Genomic DNA, 18,748 nt, shown 5'->3' on the forward strand with positions numbered 1-18,748 from the left:
TAATAGATATGAATTACACCACATGCCTGTACATTCTGTCACTGTAGCATTATTTTATCAATAACGTTACCTGTGAGAAAATAACATAACGTGGCAAATGGACTGTTTCAGTTTCAATAATAGCACTTATAAACAAAGTTATATTGCTCTTTGTACTAAGGTAAGGATTTTTATCACGTGTGGTGACCGAGATTATGGCAGTACAATTAAATACAATCGGATATGTGTTGTTAAAAATATATTTAGTCATTACTTGCAAATATTCATTCAAATTTACTTTTAGAACGATTGGTTTGAGCACGCTAAACAACACGGCATTAACCATAAACACGTAACACTGCACAACATTAACCCAACAAATCATTTAACAAATAGCTGTAAGTTGTAACGGGATAATATATGTAACGGAGGCCAGCGAGTAGTGTTGTGCAGGGTTGTGCCTCCTTGTTAGTGCATCTGCCTCCCATGCCGAAGACCCGGGTTCGAGCCCCACTCGGAGTGAGTGCGAGGAGCATCAGAGAGGACCCGGGAGAGAGGAGGTATTACATAAAATAATACGATCAGATATACAGGTAATACAAAAACAAATAAATTACCTCATCCGTGATCATGATTCGTTTATCCAATTTAGATACATTGCTATGGTGAAAACGCATTAAAAACGACATCTCCCATCGTCACCTGCTTCATAGCGTCATCCAGCTTCGCCTTTGTTATTGTTGGAAATGCGCCCTCTTGTGGTCAATTACAAAAATCACATATTGCAGCTTTAATGCCTTAATCATCTAAACTTAATGTTGTCAGTAAGGCTGCATTGTATAATGCTTACTTTTCAAAGCCTCTATGTCAGTGCTACCCAGCATTCTCACTAATATCTGATACTGAAATTATTGTTTGGTTTGGTTGAAAAAAGCTTAAAGGATTATTTAATTTCCAGAATAAGAATTTCCTAATAATTTACTCACCCCCATGTCTTTCAAGATGTTCATGTCTTTCTTTCTTAAATCAAAAGGAATTTAAGGTTTTTGAGGAAAACATTCCAGGATTGTTATTTACATATTAATTTCCTAAAAAAATGTATACCTAAAAGTATATATACTTTTTAACCACAAATGTTTATCTTGCACTAGCTCTGTGATGCGCATTTCTGACTAAACACATTACCTAGTCACATTGGTAAGGTCACACATGGTTAGTTCTTTGGCTGTGCATTTCGGCTCAGAAAGATATAGGGTAGGGTAAGAAACTCCATAGATTTTTATATCCAACTTCGACAATCGTCCGACATCGTTGTTTTACCTTTTTTTTTGTGAAGTTTATTTGACTTTCTTTGCATTTTTGCTTTGTAAACACTGGGTTGGTACTTCCACCTATACATCACACGTGACCTTTCCTATGTAATGTGTGATGTCGAGCTAGTGCAAGACGAAGCATTTGTGGTTAAAAAGTATATACATTTTTTTTAGAAAATGGCGATCTTTCTGCTAGATAAGACGTCTGTTCCTCAGCTGAGATCATGTAGAGCCCTTTGCAGCTGCATTGAAACTGCAATTTGCACTTTCAACCCACTGGTCCCCATTAAAATCCTCTATATTGAGAAAAATCCTGGAATGTTTTCGTCAAAAACCTTAATTTCTTCTTGACTGACATGGGCGTGAGTAAATTATGAGGTGAACAAATCCTTTCAAGAACTTAATGTGAAAGGAAATTTATATTTACTACCTTTTATCTATTCAAATTTATTAGTTTATTCAAGAACAGAATAATTAGGATGAGTTATTTTTAGTTGGTGATATTTATAGGTTGAATTCATACTCCCTATAGTATTTCCGTGGCTTTCTCTGTCTTTCATCGCCCTCTCTCTCACACAAACATAAACACATCTCTTATCTCTCCCATCCTCTTGCAGCAGCTCATGTAAAATTGATGGCTGGTCCATTCTCCATTATATAAGTCTCGTATAGTTGTTCTTTTTATAGTGAGTGATTAGGCTGTGTTCAGAGGTGTTTGAGAGGTGATGGACTCCGGTAGGGATATTGAGTACTGTGCAGTAGCTTTGGATTAAAAGCTAACACAGAGATACCTGATGACGTCTTGTATGACGCTGTATTTCAGCTCTTCAGGTTTATTCACCCAGCTATTCATCTAGTTTTTAAACACATCATTCGGTCCCCTGTGGATTTCAGTCTTTTAAATGCAGAAATAAGAGATGCCCTTCTTGGCCCTTTATTCCCTTCCTTTATTTGCTTCAGCCTTCTCATCCTTTCTTGCCCTTGCTCACTTACTTCCTCTCCCTCCCCTCGAGTGGTTCCAACCACACAGGACCCTAATATCAGCAGCTGCATTGACGGGGAGACTGTTGCCATGGATATGGGAGGCGGTTTCCTTGGTGATGCAGCGAATAGGACCTGCCAAAGAACAAGCTAGGGTGTAACAGTAGGATATGTTCCAGAAATAGAAACTCTGTGACATAGCTTCCCGTTTACTCAATGAGCGTGCATTTCTACCCCACGCTAAATGTGTTAAATGCACTTCTGGTGCTGTGTTTTCATTACTGAGAAGAGCATTGTGATATTTAAATTATTGTGAACAGATTTCAAAATATAGAGGTTGGCACTGGCATAAAACCACTCCATTTATGCAAAAGCTCTGTTTATAGTCATCATAAAATGCTACAATTAAATCGATTGTAATGTAGGCATGTTTTTATATGATTAATAATATAATTAATAATAATATAACATTAAATCAAAACCAATAACTTTTTTCATTCCAAAAAGGGCAGAACTGTGTCTAAATGGCACATAATGGCAATAAAAAGGATTTTATTTACAAACATTTAGAAAAATGTAGGTAACATTTTTAGATATTGAATCATCATTGCATTTCTTAAGGCATTTTCACCTCAGTTTCAATTTCACAAATTCAAATGTTACACGTTACACGTTACACATATTACATGTACTTACAATAAATTATGTATAATTACATGCAAGTAATCCTAACCATATAGTAAATACATGTAGTGAATTAATATTAATCAATACTTCAGTTTATAATTACACTGTAACAAGGACACCTTAAAATAAATTTTAACCAAGATTTAAATTGTGGAATTGAAACTAAGAAGGTAGTACATTAAGAAATGCAATGATTGGATAGGAAGTTTCAATATCCTCTCTATATTGAGCCAAAGGATGCAGTGCAATGTGTTTCTTAGAGGAATGTAAACAGTAAAATTCATCTGACATGTCCTTATGCAACAAAACCCATTCAGAAGATTCTGGCAAATTACAGCAATGAGACTGCCAGAGAGAAAAGACTTCTTTTATATTTGTCACTGGCCTGGAAGGCCACTGCAGCTGATGCATTGTAGTTTGTGTGTGTGTGTGTGTGTGTGTGTGTGTGTGAAGTTCACTCTAATTAAGGTGCCTGAGCCAATCAGACTACACAGGAATTACGACATTACATGCCCCTGCTCAAGTCTAGAAGGGTGTATGCAATGGGAGCCAGAAATGTAATATGCAATTCAGGTTTTGTGGTGCCCCGATATAATTTTAAAATCACGTTTTTAGTGCTCACATTTTTCATGTAAGGATGCCTGTAATTAACTGGTCTAGTAGGTTACCTAAGGTAGAGGTTTAAATGTATGTGCTATTTCTGTGCAGATACATACTGTAAAGTGCTGAATACTGCAGAACCCTGGCGTTGTGAGCGATTGTGGAAGTGATTTATGTAGCTCAGCCTATTTATGTTTAATTAATTTTTTTCTTTTTTTACATGAATAATTGTCTTGCATGATATGATAATCAGGTGTGTGTCACCATAAAAACTTCATTTCTCAAAGACAGAAGACAGTGAGAGGACATGACTGAACTGGAATGAGACTGATGTGTCTAAATGCTGGAAGGAAAGGATTTTTTATTTTTTTATGTTTTGAAGGGCTAGTGTCTGACATCTGATTTATCTGTTTTAGTGTGAGAGAAAAAAATGCCCTTAAGAGCCACAAACACATTGTGATCTGCACAAAACATGTTTATCCATCACAAGTAAACTTGGGTATTTTAGGTTGCATTTTTTTAATGATTTAATACTGTTTAATGATGGGGACATGTCTGCTACCTTTCTACATTGGTCTAGTTTTACTGGCTTGACTGGTAAATACTTTTGAAATCAAACATTTTTGTTTTTGTTTTTTTGTTGGAGTTGACGTAGTTCCATTAAATTATTTGCATTTACCATTGTTTTTCTCTGCTGTATGCAGTACCATTAGAACAGACCCATTTGGGGTCACCAACCAACATTTAAAAACCACTGCATTAAAACATCAACTAAGGCATTGGCACAGTTATATTAAGGCAGGAAATACGATTGCATTTGCTGGTTTGTCCATGCATTCTGGATCCTTGCTCTGGTAACATGCTTGAATTCCTGGTCAAATCCAGACATTCCAAAACAGAATGACTTATTTCTGATGTGGAACACAAAATAAGATATTCTGAAGAATTTGTATATTTTTGTCCTTACAAAGAAAGTCAGTGGCATTCAACGTGGAGACAGTTTTTCACACGAGAAAGAAAACACAAGGGTGAGTAAATGATGATAGACTTCTATTTTTTTGGGTGAACTGCACCTTTAATACACTCTCATAAGAAGTCTCTAGAGAATGAAAGTCACAGTACACAATGGAGGTCACACTTCCGTCAGCCTCGTACGTGAGAGACGGAAGAATATAATGATTCAGCTGATTGCTCTAAATGTGATTTGTACTGATGTTATTGTGTTGAGTGAGGGACACAGCACCTGAGGACCAGGCAATGATGACATCCTCCGCTAAGGGTGAAGGTGCAAGCTTGCATCTGCTAGAACATTCTGAGAACCAAACGAGACAATGTGTGAGTGAGAGAGAGAGAGAAAGGGGTATTTATAAACACGCTGGATGCTGTTTTCAGTGCGGAGCATCCAATAAGGACGCGGCTCGCGTTATCATGTGCTCGAACACTTGGAAGGAATGTGCGGATTGAATTAGGGTGAGAGAGAGAACGAGAGAGGAGGAGGATTTCGGAGATAGACACAGAGTCATCTCAGCCTCGGCATTGAGGGAGGTTTAGAGACCAGCTCATCTAAATCAATGCTGTTTACTGACGGATATCTAGAGAATATATCTAAATATATCTAAAGAGACAAGGACTGTAAAGATGTCATCCCAGCGCTCAGAGTGCAGAGATCTATGCGCGGTGCCACCCTCCATGCCAGGCTTGGAATCGTCAACAGCTGCCCAGGGCTGGAACTGGCAGCAGGGGCAGCCAGGCGGTCTGCAATCCTCCAGACTGTTAGAGGACGACAAGCAGGACCTTTCCGCCAAGTCAACAGCACTCAGCCAGGAGGCGGACCAACGGGTAACCAGTCTCCAGAGTAGCAGGGGTGGGAAGAATTTGGGCAGTGCAGCAGAAAGTCCCACAAGCATCTCGTCCTCTCCATCACCCCTGTCTCCAGGGAAAGACCTTTCCACCAATGGGGTGACATCGGGACCTTCACCGAGGAGTGGCGTCTTGACATCCTCAGACAGCGATTGGGATCCACCCCCCAGCATCTCGAAAACAGGCCTCGCACCGAATTATTGCGTGATCGGCGTGGTGAATGACAGCTATGTGGAGGGCAAAGTTGAGGGCAAAACGGAAACACGCCCACCCATGTCACCCCCCGTGCAACAAAATCGAGTGGTCCAGCGCACAATGTCAGGCAGTACCCACCTGACAGTGCCTGCTAGCCTTCAGCTGCCCGATAAATATCCAGGGAAGGATGTGCCGCCACTCCAGACCACCGTCAAATACTTTACCGTAGAGGACAAACAGAGTCTTCTGCCACCCATGAGTATCCCATCAGCCCCTGCTGGTGTGCCACAGAGTTCTGAAAGGATACAGTTGCCGCCACAGCCATCGGGAAGTGGAAATGCTGTTTCATCCCCTGACAGTCAGCCTAAAGGTGTCTGTAATGGTAGGTGAGATCAGCTGCTGTGATCTCTGTGGTGTGCCAGTGTAGGATTGGGCTCTGTTGGATCTCTAGATCTCTGGTTCTTGGATTAATTGCGTTCTTGTGTCTTTGAATCAACAGATGTAATTCAGTTTATCCGTGTGACAGAGCTGAACATACACTACCATTCAAAAGTTTGGGGTCTTGAGTTATTTTATTTATTTATTTAATAATATTAAACAGTAATATTTTGAATATTAGTACAATTTAATTGTTTTTTTAATGTATTTTAACATGTAATGAAATGCCATTACTCCAGCCATTAGTGTCACAATATCCTTCGAAAACCATTCTAATGTGCTAATTGGATCTCAAGAAACATTTCTTTATTATCAAAATGGCCACAATTTTATTTTATTTTTTTTTGTGAAAATTTTAATTTCTTTCAGGTAGCTTTGATGAATATACAGCTCAATAGAACAGTATTTATTTGAAATAGAAATCATTTATAACAATCTTAAACTCTTTACTGTCATTTTTCTATCAGTTTAATGTGTCCTTTCTGAATAAATGTATTATCATTAATATTTATTTTGTAATCTTACTGACCCCAAACATTTGAATGGTTTTGTATATTGTCTTTGTAGCGGACCTTCTCTCAAAGATAGTCTGTTATAGATGGTTGTCGTTGCAAATTATATTGAGCACATCTAATAGAGTGAAATAAAGGGATAAAGGTTTAGGGTGGTTATTTACTGTAGCTTAGAATGTTAACTCCTTAATGTGGGTTTAATCTGCTGACATCATGTCATGTATGCATATTCTACTTTTTTAAACACTTTTCAAGATTTGTTTATTGAAAGAGGTTTTTCTTGTAGATCAGTTTCCTCAAATGTTCCTGCAGATGGTGTGCTGTTTTTATTGTGTATGTGCACATCTGTGTATTAACACACCTGATGAAGACAGATTGCCAGATGCAAAGGTTATAGATACGGTTATGAGATTGACAGAAAGATGGATAAGAATTTTTGCGTGTGCCGCTGGCCGGCTGCAGGGGTACACAAAAATTATCAACAGAGTAACCTTTGGATGTCCTTTTGTCATAATTTGCTTTTGCTGTACTGAGATGAGCCCACGTTTCACACGTATACACTTTGGCATATCACCATCCATTTATCCATCTCTAACTGTGTGAAGAGCTTTAGAGGAAGAGTTATGGTTTTCATCAAGGGTCTCTGAAGGTACCCTAAGGGGTCCGTGGAGAAGATAAATTGAAAACATTCTAAATGTTCTAGACATTTCTAACTTTTAACAAAATGTAAAACTTTCCAACAAATGATGTTTCAAGCATTAAAAGCATTTTATTCCTCGATAATGTTAGTAAAAAGTGTCTGAAAAAATCTAGCTTGTATAGAGCCCTGGTAAAGAGGACAAAACAGACTTTAAAATTTGTATTTTATTTCATTAAAAAAGAAACATACTTTCAATATATCAAAGTAAGAAGGACATAGTATTACAAATATAGTTAAAATATTCTTTACAAAAATACTGCAAAAAAAAATACAAAAAACTAATAATAACAATAAACTGGATGCTTTTGACATTTTGTTGGCCTGTCACAACTTTCAATGAGTATTTATCATCTGTCTCAGGAACAGTGTGCTCTTTCTTTCTGTCCTTTCTTTTTTCTTTGTTGTGTTTTCTGTGTCTCTCTCTCACACACACACACACATACGGTTTTTGGTGCTTTGGTCTTCTGTTGGCCATTGATTTTTCACTTTGTGGGGTGAATGGTGCCAAGTTACATAAGACATCCAGACGGACAATGTGCTTTTCTGTCTGTCCGCTCAAGGCACTGTCAGTTTCTGTGCCCTTTACCATGACCTCTCATGCTTTTCTACTTTAATTGTCAGAATGTACTGAGACTGAGGCATAAAGTGGAACTTACTGCTAATTTGTCTTTAAATCATCTTGTATATTACAACAAGCTACAACCAAAAGCCGAACAAACTTACATTGATCATAATGACAATTATAAAGATAAAGATAATAATTGTAGATAGACATTTGCTTGATTAAACATGAGGATTTCAACTTTGTCTTTTCAAAGTAAAAGAAGATAAGACAGCCAAAGAGAAAATGGAGAAGGTGGAAACCGCTCCGAAGATGGAAAGCGTCAACATAATTGAGAAGCAAGACAAGCCTGAGAAAATTGAGAAGATTGATCACCTGGACAAGAAAGATGAGATCACAAAGAAACCAGACAGTGTGGATAAGACTCAGAAGAGTGAGCAAATCATCAAGGATGAGAAGAAAGGTGAGAAAGAGGAAAAACACGATAATAAAGCTGAGAAAGTAGACAAACCTGAGAAGACAAACAAGGAGAAAGACGAGAAGAAGGACAATGGAGAAAAAGTGGACAAGACAGCCAAAGCTGAGAAGAATGCGACGGCTGCTAAAGGACCTGCTAAATCTCCAACAGCTAATGGGAGCAAAGAGGTGACCAGCCCAGATAGTAAGGCCAAGGTAAGTCTGAAAAACAAAGGGACTTCATTAATTTGATGTTTTATTTTATTTTATTTAAACTGCTACATTTTAGAAAAAAGAGGTGTTTGCTCTCATTTTTCCATCTTTATAAAGAATAAAAATCAGTTACCCAAACTAACAACTTATGATTTATGAACAATTTGTACAGCCATTGCTGCTACCTTGGTTTTATCATGCTCCCATGTTTGCATCTAGTTTTTCTTTTGTGCTTTTGCAAATACATGCATGTAGCCTTCAGTTGGGTCAACCAAACAAAGCTCGGCAAGACCTAACTCGCTGTCCACTGGAGACAGTGCAGGTGCCACCAAACGCACCTCTCCCATCACCAACTCTGCCAATAAAAAAAGCCCTATGCCCAAGGCAACAACCCCCACTGCTGGCACCAAGAAAACCCCCACCACCACATCTACTCTTAAGACTAAGGCCAAGGTGAGTTAACACCATTTCCCTCATCTGTGGTTTGGCACTCAGCCAAAAATCCACAGGGGAGACCATTTGTGACTTTCTGTAATGCCCATCTCTCTTCTCTTTAAATCGGCCCATGGCTTGCCCTCTGTGTCATTGTCAACTCACAATGTCCTTCACCAGCAAAATCTCAAGAGAGAGGCGTGTTTTTAAGCTACTGAATAAAATATAAGGTGCCGTTTTATCAGTGAATAAATTACAGATATCAATTAATTTGACAGGGCTAATTATATGCCTCCCTCTTCAAATCAGGTTGTAAAATACTTTTTCTCCAACTTTTATGCATGGTGCTTGTAGATTATGAATCCATAATTCATTCTCACCTTTTTATCTAGTGTCATCTCTTCTCTGCTCATTTTCTATATGGATGATTTATCATTTAGGGGAAATGTTTTTTATCCATTAGTTAAAGGGATACTCAACCCCAAAATTAACATTTTGTCATTAGTCACATACCCCCATGTCGTTCCAAACCTGTACAAGCTTTGTTCATCTTCGGATCAATAATTCTAAATATTTTGGATATTTTCCCTCCATATACCGTATGCTGTGTATGCTCTTCTGAGTCAGCCACGCCACAAGGATGCACTGTTTCTACGTGTATTTAGCTTTGATTTGAAAGAAAACAGCGCATTCTTGTGGCGCGACTGAATCAGAAGAGCTTACACAGTATACTGTGATATGGAGAGACACAGAGGAGACTGCTGACAAAGAATTTGTTAAATAAAGAAGTTATTTCTTTGTTTTCTTCGCTTACAAAATTATTCTCGTCGCTTCATAACGTTACGGTTAAAACACTGATGACAGTTGGACTATTCTGACGATGTCTTTCATTCTTTTCTTGACTTTGACAGTGTTATTTACTTGTTTCAAGTCTTTCATCCAAAATATCTTAAATTGTGTTCTGAAGACGAACAATGCTTTTACATTTTGGGGTGGAGTATCCCTTAAAGGGAGATTATTATTATTATTATTATTATTATTATTATAAAAATAAAAATCTAGGAGATTATAGTAGTATGTTATAATATGCTTTACATTTTAATTTGGGACAGGATTTATTTTAGCTCATTGACTGCTAGGTAATGAATGTTACATTAGGAAATTCAAAGTTTGCTCTCTACAAAAAGTTTTAAATATACAAATTAACAGAAAAAAAAAGTATTACTATCACAGACAATGTCAAAGATCCACACCAATACCCAATATACCACAATCCGTTCAGATCGTTCATCTCGGTCACGTCATGAAATTTATTTATTTTTTTATTTTTTTCGTTTTTTAATTAGTTAAACTCTGCCTAAACTGAACAGTCATCCTCAAACATTACACCACTCTTATGTATGTAACTCATCTAATCAACCTCCTGACTTCAACTCATTTTCATTCATGGTTGTTCAGCATTCTGATGTCTTGCTCTTTTCTTCAGTCTTCTGAGACAGCCACTCAGCATCGCCCTCCAGTGGCAAAGGCTAAAGCTGCATCTGCTACGAATTCTAAAAATGGCACTACTATCACCCCAACTACCACCTCTGCCCGACACTCCTCTGGTGAGTTGTTCCACCATTCAGAACTTTAATTACATTTTATAACTATGAAAAATAAGCCATAGACTTACAGTCCTTATAATTTTCTGCGTAGTATAAATATCCCAGATTATAAATAATTGTCGTAAAAAAAATTGTTGAGTCTTTGTTTATTGAAAGACTTTGTAAAGGTGTTTTGTCAATCAAACAATTAGCAAGTTGTTAAACAACAATGTAATCCAGTGCTTTGCACTTCTGTCCTTCACATCTTCATTTTGCTTTTCATTGCAATTAGGTTTGTAGCTCAGGTTATGCATTCAGTGATTTAAAGTATAATCATGTAATGACATTTAAATTGACATAATTTAATTTGATTCTGTGTTTTCACAGCTACAAAGACTGAAAACCAAGCAGGAGAGGTGAAAAAGACAAGTGCAAAAACCACACCAGGTGAAAACAAATACATTTTCTTATCGAGAGAAATAACTTTAACAGTTAGAATTAAACATCGTTATAAATTACACATAGTATATTAAATTTACTATACCTCCTGGCAATGGTATTTACATACGGTATAATATTATATCAGATTTTGCTTTGGTTTAATTACTGAAAGTCTTGTAAGCTTCAGTTGCACTTGCACTAGACTGTGACTGCTTATTTCTTTGCTTATCATAGCATTGTGGTACATTGTAAACAAAACTTTATTTACCAGTAGACTAATAATTTTCTATGCATTATAATTTTCAGAAGTTTCTTTATGACGGACAGGAATATTGGAACATTCAAATGTTCTCACCATTATTATGTGCAATATATGAATCATTGTATCATCTAAGAGTATGTGAATGGATAGCAGTGTAGGGAAAGTTCACTTTCTACATGAACTAGTTCAAAGTTCAATTCACAAATTTTAAAATGAACTAGTTCAGTTCATAGTTCAAACTATAAAATTTTGAACTAAGTTCACACAGTTCCAAAAATGAACTAGTTCATAGTTCTTTTTTTCCATATGTTGCTGCGAGCTATTCTTTTTTTTTAAATTATTGCAACAGCCCATATAGAATCACAGACAGGAATTATTTTATCAGTTTTAACAATGAAGCTATGCGTCAGATTTCATCTTCATATCATATCCAATTTTGAATCCTTATCCAACCAGGGTTTACATTAGCATTGAGGGGACAGCATTGCCCCATTGTTGCTTTAATGCTTTGTCTCCCATTCTCACCGACCTTGTCATAAACATCATAAAGTTATTTTAAATGATCATGCGCCTTCTTGCTACATGCTGCTGTCGCCTCCATGTTTTTTTTTTTTTTTTGATGACGCGTCACGCATGCGGCGGATGGCGGTGCGACACTGGTGGCTGGTGTTGCCAGATTGGGTGTTTTTCCGCTACATATTAAGACCCATTTACGGTGTGTTTTAGCCGGGTTTTCGCCTGGAAGGCTCTATAGAAATCTGGCACCCTATTGAACAAAGTTAACCTGAGAGAGCGTGGCGTTCACAGACACCAGAATGAACGAGTTGACAGTAACGTTAATCCGGCATTAATACGGCACGTTCAGTTCACGTTCGCCCAAAATATGAACGAGTTCAATGAACGCGTTCAGGCACAACGCGTTCAGGCACAACACTGTAATGCACTAGTGTGTAAACTGTGTGTTGAAATTAAGACAATATTAAGACAATCCTTTCAATTAGCAGATACTTGAATAACACCCATTACATGAAATTAATTCAGTTCTGGTCAAATAAACCAACAGTCCAACAGATTTAAGAGTGGAGAGATCTTCTTTCAAGTGGTCAGCAGAGGTGCTTATGTGCAAGTGCTTAGGTGCTTACTTTTCTGTAGCTGTTACTAAATGCTGATTTGATGACGGCTTTAAGAGCAGGGTGAGAAGTTTACCTCTTCTGTTTCCTGAAAACACAGCAGTTCTGAGCTAATACACACCGACTAGTGAATTTGTTAGTCATCAGATCTGAAGCTGCTGACATAGTCAGGGATAGACTTACTCACAGAGGCCTGTCTGAAAACATCACACTGATAGAACCTTCAACTCCTCTCTACATCTCCTTGTACACAACAGACAAAAACATTGTCACTAAGATGAGAGCTTGGCACTTTTCTGGTGGCTTAGGGAGAAGAAATATTCATGATAAGTCAATGATAACAAGATTTATCTGTCTGTGACCTCTCATGCATACTGTATTAAACCTCCTGGATTGTGCTGTTTGCTGCTACAGTGACTTGCATTTTGTTTTGCAGTTAAAACAACTCCAAGAACAACTCGCACACCAACTTCTGCAACCAGCACTGCAGCCACCAATGGGACCCCGACCCCTCGTCCCTCCCGCATCACCAAACCCCCTGTACCCAAGCAGACTCCCCTAGAGAAGAAGCCTCCTGTACCTCGAGCCCCCAGAAATGTCCGACCCACCAATGCACCACTGCCGGATCTAAAAAACGTGCGCTCCAAGATCGGTTCCACCGATAACATGAAGTACCAGCCTGGAGGAGGCAAGGTGAGTTGACTGGTCAAAAGAAAACCAGAAGAATTTGCATGTGCGCAAGGAATGAAATTATATGGACTTTAGAGACAAACATACTGTAGATACTATACTCAATCTCATTTCTTTACAGCCTTAGATTTAGTTTGATGCATTTTTTGGCAACATATGATCATAAGCTCATGTTCTGCACAATTGCTGCTATTAAATACATTATGAAACTTTATATTTTGTTAGTTAGTTGCTTCTCATACTTACGTCTCATGTCACTGCTAGTCGATGTACTGTAAATGCCATTATTCATTTGATTGATGAACTTTTAGATACTGTCAGTTTTGACTGATCTCATGGATGCACAGCTTTCAACAGTGTTCTGTGATTGACATCCACCTGCCAGTAGAAAACAAAGCTCACACTTTTTATTACTGAATCTCTCCCAGCCACCTATCCTTCCCCATCTCTTTGAAATTAAGAAGTCCTTATGTAACTGGATTCCCCGAAGGGTTTTCACTTTTCAGGGAAGGTCTAGAGAACCCAGTGCATTAGGACTGGCTGTTTCCATATTTACACCCATCTGTAATACAGGCGGTGACTGTCAACTAAAGGCCACAATGCATCATTTAAATTAAAATGTCTTTTTATGAAACCCTTAATAAAGGATGTTTACTCTCTGGGTTTTCCATTAATATTTAAATGAATAGTTCACTCAAAACTGAAAAATTTGGCATCATTTACTCATCGTCTTATCGGTCTAAACCTGTGTGACTTTCTGTCTCCCGTGCAACACAATTTGTTATTTTTTTTGACAGTTCAAAAAAACAGCACTGATTTTGTATTGTACGGACAAAAACACAGTAAAACACTTTTTTAAAATATAATTTTCTGTTCCATATTAAAAAAAGAAAGTTGTACCAGTTTGTAATGACAGAACTGCCATTGTTGAGTGAGTTATCCCTTAAGTTTCTGTTGGCTTTGTATTTAACTGAACAGACACAGTTAAATACACTATTTACACACACAAACCGTTAGCTGATTCTTTCAAATTCCAAAGTAACCTTAGCATAGTTAATCACTTATCGTGGTACATCCTATACTTCCTTCTCTGAGACCTTTGACCCTGGGCTTTCTGTACCTCCTCCCCGCACTGCACTGACTAAAGGGGTGCTTGTCTCCTCAGGTCCCTGCAGCCCAGGGCAAGACTGATGCTCTGCCAAAGACCAGCCAGGGCAAAGTGAGTCCCTCCCAATGACATCTCCCTGACTCAATATCACTCTCTCTCCTGCTCTTACTCCTTCTGCCTTTCCAAAGATCATCAGATCTTGTAGAAACTTGCTTATGCAACCCTAATTTGCAACCCTAAAAAGTGTACACAGATTCACAAAAGCCTTAATATCAGACTATTTGTGTACTAAAATTAGGTTAGAATGGTTTTCTGAATTATAAAGAAACTTGCAGGCACGTGTTTGTTGTATATAAACATGTCTACATAAATGTGTTAAAGAATGTTTTTAGAGCAATGCAGCCTGATCTGTGTACTGTATGTCTTCTGTAGATTTAACACCACACAATTCTGTTTCTCAGGAGTTCACCTTCACCTACCAACCAGATAGATGTCATATAGTGTTTTCTGCACTAACCACATCCATCTAAAAATAGCATAACTGCATGTTGTACAGACTCAGCAATAGTATCAACACTCTATAGTGCAATTAATTTCTTACCTTATAATGGATTGTCATACTTGCACTCTTGCTTTTGCTTTTACGAAAAATGCTTTCCCACTGCACACACACACACACACACACACACACACACACACATATATATATATATCACTTTTCTTGCAGCTTTCCACACAGGGGACTGTGGCTATTCTTGGTGAATTTAATAGATGAAATGAAAAACTGAACTATACATTACTTTTCAAAATATTCTTACACATAATAGATAAAAAATATTATATTATATTATATTATATTATATTATATTATATTATTTTATATTATATTATATTATATTATATTATATTAAATTATATTATATTATATTATATTATATTATATCAGTGGTTCTCAACCAGAGGGTTTCAGAAAACTTCCAAAAGGGGCATCAGGAAGATAAAAAATTTGTTAAATATATATATATTATATATATATATTAATTGTATTTCTTAATCAGTAACTATTATCTTTTTTGAAAAACAAAGTTCTTGAAACTTCCGTAATCACAAAAGGAATTGTGGTTCATTAATTGATTTACCTGTATCAATATTAATATTGATAATAATGTATTGTAGTCATTATACAGAATATGAGCCTTTGAATATTGTATTAGACAATATTGCCTTTAAGTCAAAAGGTTGAGAACCTCTATAAGTGTCTTACGTAACATCTGTTATTGGCATATGGTTAAAAACTGTTTTCTTTGCATTTAAAATTGCTGTGTTTTCACTCCCAAGATCACCTACAGCCTCCTGCTGTTTCACAATGTCAGCTGTGGGTTTTGAGGAATTGTGCCTCTATACTGTATATCTGTTATCTATTATGTATGCAGTTCCATAGATATTGTTTAACAGTGCCTTGCATGTCAATAACTAAGTAGACTCTAGTGCTACTGGTGTTTCTTTGCTGCTCAAAGAATCATCATGGTCATGTTTTTGTTTTCAGCACAGCCTTAAAACTATGCAATATTGTATTTATCTCCAAATTACATTTACTTTTCCTGGATTGACCTGTCACTGCAGGTCAAATGAAACCGAGTTAGACTGCAGCCCCTCAAGTGTTTAAGCATTACCTGAGATTAATGCAATAAAGTGAGCTTTAGGCTGTGAAAACACACTCTTGAGTCAGAGCGTTCCTGGCCTGCTGTTACTCTGTCCAAACAAATATGTGAGTCACACAAATAAATCCTGCACCAAACAGCACAACAGACATTTGAATCTAACATGGCTGCCACATAAAATGTTCAAGAAACAACTTCTTCAAACACAACAGCAAAAATAACTGTTTGCTGCAAATAAATGAGTAGCTTCATCATACAACACTACATGAAGATACATGATGATTCTTCAGTGGCATTGTGCTACTACTCTTTACTTTTAATTTACAGTATACATTGTTTAACACTCATAGCCTTCATAGCGTTTGTTTCTGTCTATTTTGCATGTGTCTACCTTTGACAGTGTTTCCCTTGTGGTGTGTTTAGGTTCAGATAGCCCACAAAAAGCTGGACTTCAGCCATGTCACCTCCCGATGTGGCTCCAAGGACAATATCAAGCATGTTCCTGGTGGAGGAAATGTAAGTGTACAGTGTCATATTGGCTCAACGGCTCTCTTATATAAAATGTTTAAAAGGGTTAGTCATAAATTACTCACCCTTTTGTTGTTCCAAACTCATTAGACCTTCATTTATCTTTGGAACACAAATTAGGATAAATTATACATTTTTAGGATATTTTTTACATTCTGAGTTAAGAGGTAGTAAGGACAGTGGTTCATCCTTTACTTTACGAAGCTACGAGTATACTTTTTGTGCGCAGAATAATCTTCGACGCACGATTATGAGAGTACAACGACGCATGCGTGTGATGCTGCTGATGCTAGATTTCAACAGAGAGGATGAATTGCAATTTTTACCAAACTTTACTTATTCAAACCAGAATATACAGACAAAAAAACTAAGAGAGATGGACATTCTACATAAGAACACTGGCTCCTTTGTCCGCAGCGTGCGTTGTGGTACTCTAATGAATGCTTATAGAAAACTGACATGGAAGAAAAGAAATTACTGAATAAATTTATGATTTTTGTTTTCTATGTGCACAAAAAGTATTCTCGTAGCTTCTTAAAATGAATCACTGAAGTCACATGGACTATTTTAACTATGTCCTTACCTAGTTTTTGGGCCTACTACATGGTAGTTGCATTGCTGTCTATTGAGGGTCAGAAAGCTCTCAGATTTCATCAAAAATATCTAAATTTGTGTTCTGAAGGTAAAGGAAAGTCTTACAGGTTTAGAACGACATGAGGGTGAGTAATTAATGACAGAATCTTCATTTTTTGATGAAGTAACCCTTTCATTATACGTCACTTAGAACAGCAAGGAGTTACTTTTACAGAATGTGTCTTAAATGTTCTTTTCTCTTAGGAAATCCATTACCAGAAACAAATGCCACTTTAGTCTAACAGCTCTTTATTCCTGGTGTGCAGGTTCAGATTTTAAGTAAAAAGGTTGACTTGAGCAAAGTGACCTCTAAATGTGGATCCAAGGACAACATAAAGCACAAGCCAGGTAGGGGATGGGTCCATTTTAATATCCCCTATTACTGTAAATGCAGTGTGTGCTTGCAGTAAACAGCCATGTGAATGATGATTAATCTCTCTCAGGTGGTGGTGATGTGAAGATTGAATCCAATAAGGTTAACGTCAAGACCAAAGTGGGATCAATGGACAATGTAGGCCAAGAACCAGGAGGTGGCAATGGCAAGGTAGTAAATAGCTTAAGAAGATATTACATATTAGGAATGTGTCTCTATCATTATGGATATTACATTTTCCTGAAGGTCTTTCAGAAGCAAGCATGTGGTTTGTAAAATTCAGCCCCCTCAGCGCATGGAAATGGGCTTTTTTATTTTATATATCTATTTATGACATCTCACATGGCTGAGCACCAGTTTGTGTGTTTGTTATGGGATTGAGTATTATACTTTTTTTTAATTATATATATTTCCTAGTGGATGAATGTTTTGTGAGAGCGCTACATCAAACTGAAAAGTTGAGAAAAATGCATGTAAATATGCTACAAAGTTTGAAAACAAAAATTGTTTCAAATAAATCCTGTTCTTTTTCATTTTCTATTAATCAAAATGATGATTTCTGTATCATAGTTTCCACAAAAATAGTAGGTGTATGCTGTTTTTAACAAGAAATTTTTCTTGAGCACCAAATCAGCATGTTAGAATTATTTCTGAACTATCATGTGACACTGAAGACTTGAGCAATGGCTGCTAAAATAAATCAGCCATCAAAATATATTAGAATATATATTTTAAAAAATTATATTGTCAAAATATTTCACCATATTACCGTTTTACTATATTTTTTATAAAATAAATTCAGCCTTGGTGAACATACAGTAAGAGACTTTTTTCAAAAACTTTTTTTTTAAAAAATACCAAACCCTAACTTTTGTATGATAATGTTCTTGTATAATAAATCTTATGTACTTGTACAGTTCAAAAAGGATAGAAAGTGTTTGTGTTAGTTTTGTTAACTCTTAACACAACTTTTTAAGAAATACAATACAACAATGTTTTTTGATTAACATATATTTTCCACACACACACACACACACATAAATGCATGTTTGTCACCTGTAACCATATTCTATAACTCCATGCTTTTGCATTTTGTTTTCAGGCTGAGGGGGTTCAGCAGAAATCTGAGGGAAGCCCATCTCCCCCTGCTGTCTCTCCACCTGTCCAGGCAGGCAATGGAGCAAAGGAGAACGGTCTGAAAGAGATCTCTCCTGCTCCTGTACCTTCTTTGGGAGAGGGGCCCAGGGACTCCCAGGGCTTGGACAAGCGCATCCCTGGGACAAGTGAGTGCAAACTAGGCATAATCTGCACTTATGTATGACTCCTTAAAAAGAGAAACCTGAAGAGATATAATATAGGAAACTGAAATAGGAATGACAAAGAAGAAGAATGTATAGAATTACAATTC

At 37.0% G+C, this 18,748-nt stretch overlaps 1 protein-coding gene across 3 annotated transcripts in view; it reads left to right on the forward strand.

Moving 5' to 3' along the window:
* Positions 1 to 18,748, forward strand: part of map4l (microtubule associated protein 4 like) — a 39,454-nt gene that overhangs the window by 17,376 nt on the left and 3,330 nt on the right. Inside the window, exons 1-11 of one of the 3 annotated variants that reach the window (XM_026206606.1) lie at positions 4,681 to 5,997; positions 8,084 to 8,499; positions 8,752 to 8,949; positions 10,415 to 10,535; positions 10,902 to 10,961; positions 12,784 to 13,040; positions 14,203 to 14,256; positions 16,230 to 16,322; positions 17,234 to 17,315; positions 17,411 to 17,511; positions 18,443 to 18,623. In XM_026206606.1, the coding sequence (XP_026062391.1) occupies positions 5,199 to 5,997; positions 8,084 to 8,499; positions 8,752 to 8,949; positions 10,415 to 10,535; positions 10,902 to 10,961; positions 12,784 to 13,040; positions 14,203 to 14,256; positions 16,230 to 16,322; positions 17,234 to 17,315; positions 17,411 to 17,511; positions 18,443 to 18,623 (2,362 nt within the window). In that variant the 5' untranslated portion in view covers positions 4,681 to 5,198. Of the gene's footprint in view, positions 1 to 4,680; positions 5,998 to 8,083; positions 8,500 to 8,751; positions 8,950 to 10,414; positions 10,536 to 10,901; positions 10,962 to 12,783; positions 13,041 to 14,202; positions 14,257 to 16,229; positions 16,323 to 17,233; positions 17,316 to 17,410; positions 17,512 to 18,442; positions 18,624 to 18,748 lie in introns of those variants that run through there. The other 2 variants (XM_026206608.1, XM_026206607.1) reach the window with 2 other exon arrangements.

The sequence above is a fragment of the Carassius auratus genome, chromosome 27 (genome assembly GCF_003368295.1).
Source record: "Carassius auratus strain Wakin chromosome 27, ASM336829v1, whole genome shotgun sequence".
Classification (NCBI taxonomy): domain Eukaryota; kingdom Metazoa; phylum Chordata; class Actinopteri; order Cypriniformes; family Cyprinidae; genus Carassius; species Carassius auratus.